At 50.2% G+C, this 1,551-nt stretch overlaps 1 protein-coding gene across 1 annotated transcript in view; it reads left to right on the top strand.

Annotated features, from left to right (window-relative positions):
- Nucleotides 1-1,302: 1,302 nt before the first annotated feature.
- Brk1 (BRICK1 subunit of SCAR/WAVE actin nucleating complex) overlaps nucleotides 1,303-1,551 on the top strand; it is a 9,899-nt gene continuing 9,650 nt past the window's right edge. The window contains exon 1 of the mRNA XM_010619190.3: nucleotides 1,303-1,476. Coding sequence (XP_010617492.1) covers nucleotides 1,359-1,476 — 118 coding nt within the window. The 5' untranslated portion in view covers nucleotides 1,303-1,358. The remainder of the gene's footprint in view (nucleotides 1,477-1,551) is intronic.

Raw genomic sequence — 1,551 nt, forward strand, 5'->3', positions numbered from 1 at the left:
GTATAGTAATTTTGTTTTTTGAGTGAAAGTCCCCAGAGCAAAATTATATGATTAAAATTGGATCCAAGGTGGTTGTACTGCTGTGACAGTCTGTACACAGTCCTTTGCACGGTCTGTGCAACTCTGAGGGACATGGTCCAGGAAGGACCATTTCTATTACCTACAAGCCTGATGTCCAGCACTGTGTGGAAACTGCATCTTGTATTAGTTGGCTTTTCATGCTTTGAGTGAATACCTGGGGCAGGATACTTGAGCGGGAAAGAGGTTCATTCACTTTGAAGCTTTGGAGGCTGTCAGTCCAAACCCCATGGCACAGGCCCTGCAGGGCCCAGGGTATATGTAGGAGCACAGTGGGAAGGCCAATCACTTGGAGTTAGTGTGGCCAGCCCAGTTTTTACAATAGCACACTCAGGAATTTACTCCCTGAGGCCTGGTTCTCATCCCAGGGTGGTGCCCCGGTGATTAAATGCATGGTTGTAATTAAAGAAAAATGTGTATTTTGCTTTTCTCTTCAGTTCATCATATCTTTTTATCAGACCGGCGGGGGATCATTAGTCCCTGTGTTCTAGAGAAAAATCCAGTCTTGACACAGAAGAGCAGTGTGAAGGTAGAATCAGGAGGATTTATTGCAAAATGAAACAATGCAAAGTGAAAGTACACCCCATACGTTGTTGTAGTTGCAACAAATCCAAGTTGAAGCTTTATATGATTTTTGTGAGGATGTTCTGTCTTTTCGGGCTCACCCAGTTATCGTTAAAATATTAAATCTTAGGGCCAGGGATTTAGCTCAGTGGTTACACTGCCTGCCTTGCAAGCACAAGGACCCGAGTTCGATCCCCGGTACCAAAAAAAAAAAAAAAAATTAAATCTTAGCTGAGCATGGTGTCACGCACGTGTAATCCCAGGGCTCTAACAGGCTGAGACAGGAGGATGGTAAATCCGAGCCCAGCCTGAGCAATTTAGCGTGACCTTTTTTTAAAAAGAAAGAAAAATGTTTGTTCACTTGGTAAAAGGCATTACTAAAAGACTTGTACTTAGCGGGGTTTAACTGTACCCGTATGGCTGACAGACTGCGTAGAATGAGCTTGGAGCAGATGAAGTCTAGAAGAGCGCAGACGCCCCCTACCGGCCGCAGCGGCCCGTGACGCGGGTGGGTGCGCAGCGCGATGCGGAGGTGTAGACATCTGTTTTCCCCAGCGTGGGAGCCGAGCAAAACACTGGCAAGGACAGACACTGCGCAGGCGCATCACAGTCACAGATCCTGCGCGGGCGCCTCGCGATGGGTGTGGGCTGAGCGCAGGCGCACTGCTGACCTGAACGCAGGTTGCGCCTGCGCATGCACTCCTCAGACGGCTGCCATGGCTGGACAAGAGGATCCGGTGCAGCGGGAGATTCACCAGGACTGGGCGAACCGGGAATACATTGAACTCATCACCAGCAGCATCAAGAAAATCGCGGACTTTCTCAACTCGTTCGGTCAGCGGTCGAGCAGGGAGGCGGGGATGGGGAGGCCGGCGGGGGAGGCCGGCGGGGGAACCCGGGGGACGACTC

Source organism: Fukomys damarensis, unplaced genomic scaffold (genome assembly GCF_012274545.1).
Source record: "Fukomys damarensis isolate Sample0158 unplaced genomic scaffold, DMR_v1.0_HiC HiC_scaffold_24, whole genome shotgun sequence".
Classification (NCBI taxonomy): domain Eukaryota; kingdom Metazoa; phylum Chordata; class Mammalia; order Rodentia; family Bathyergidae; genus Fukomys; species Fukomys damarensis.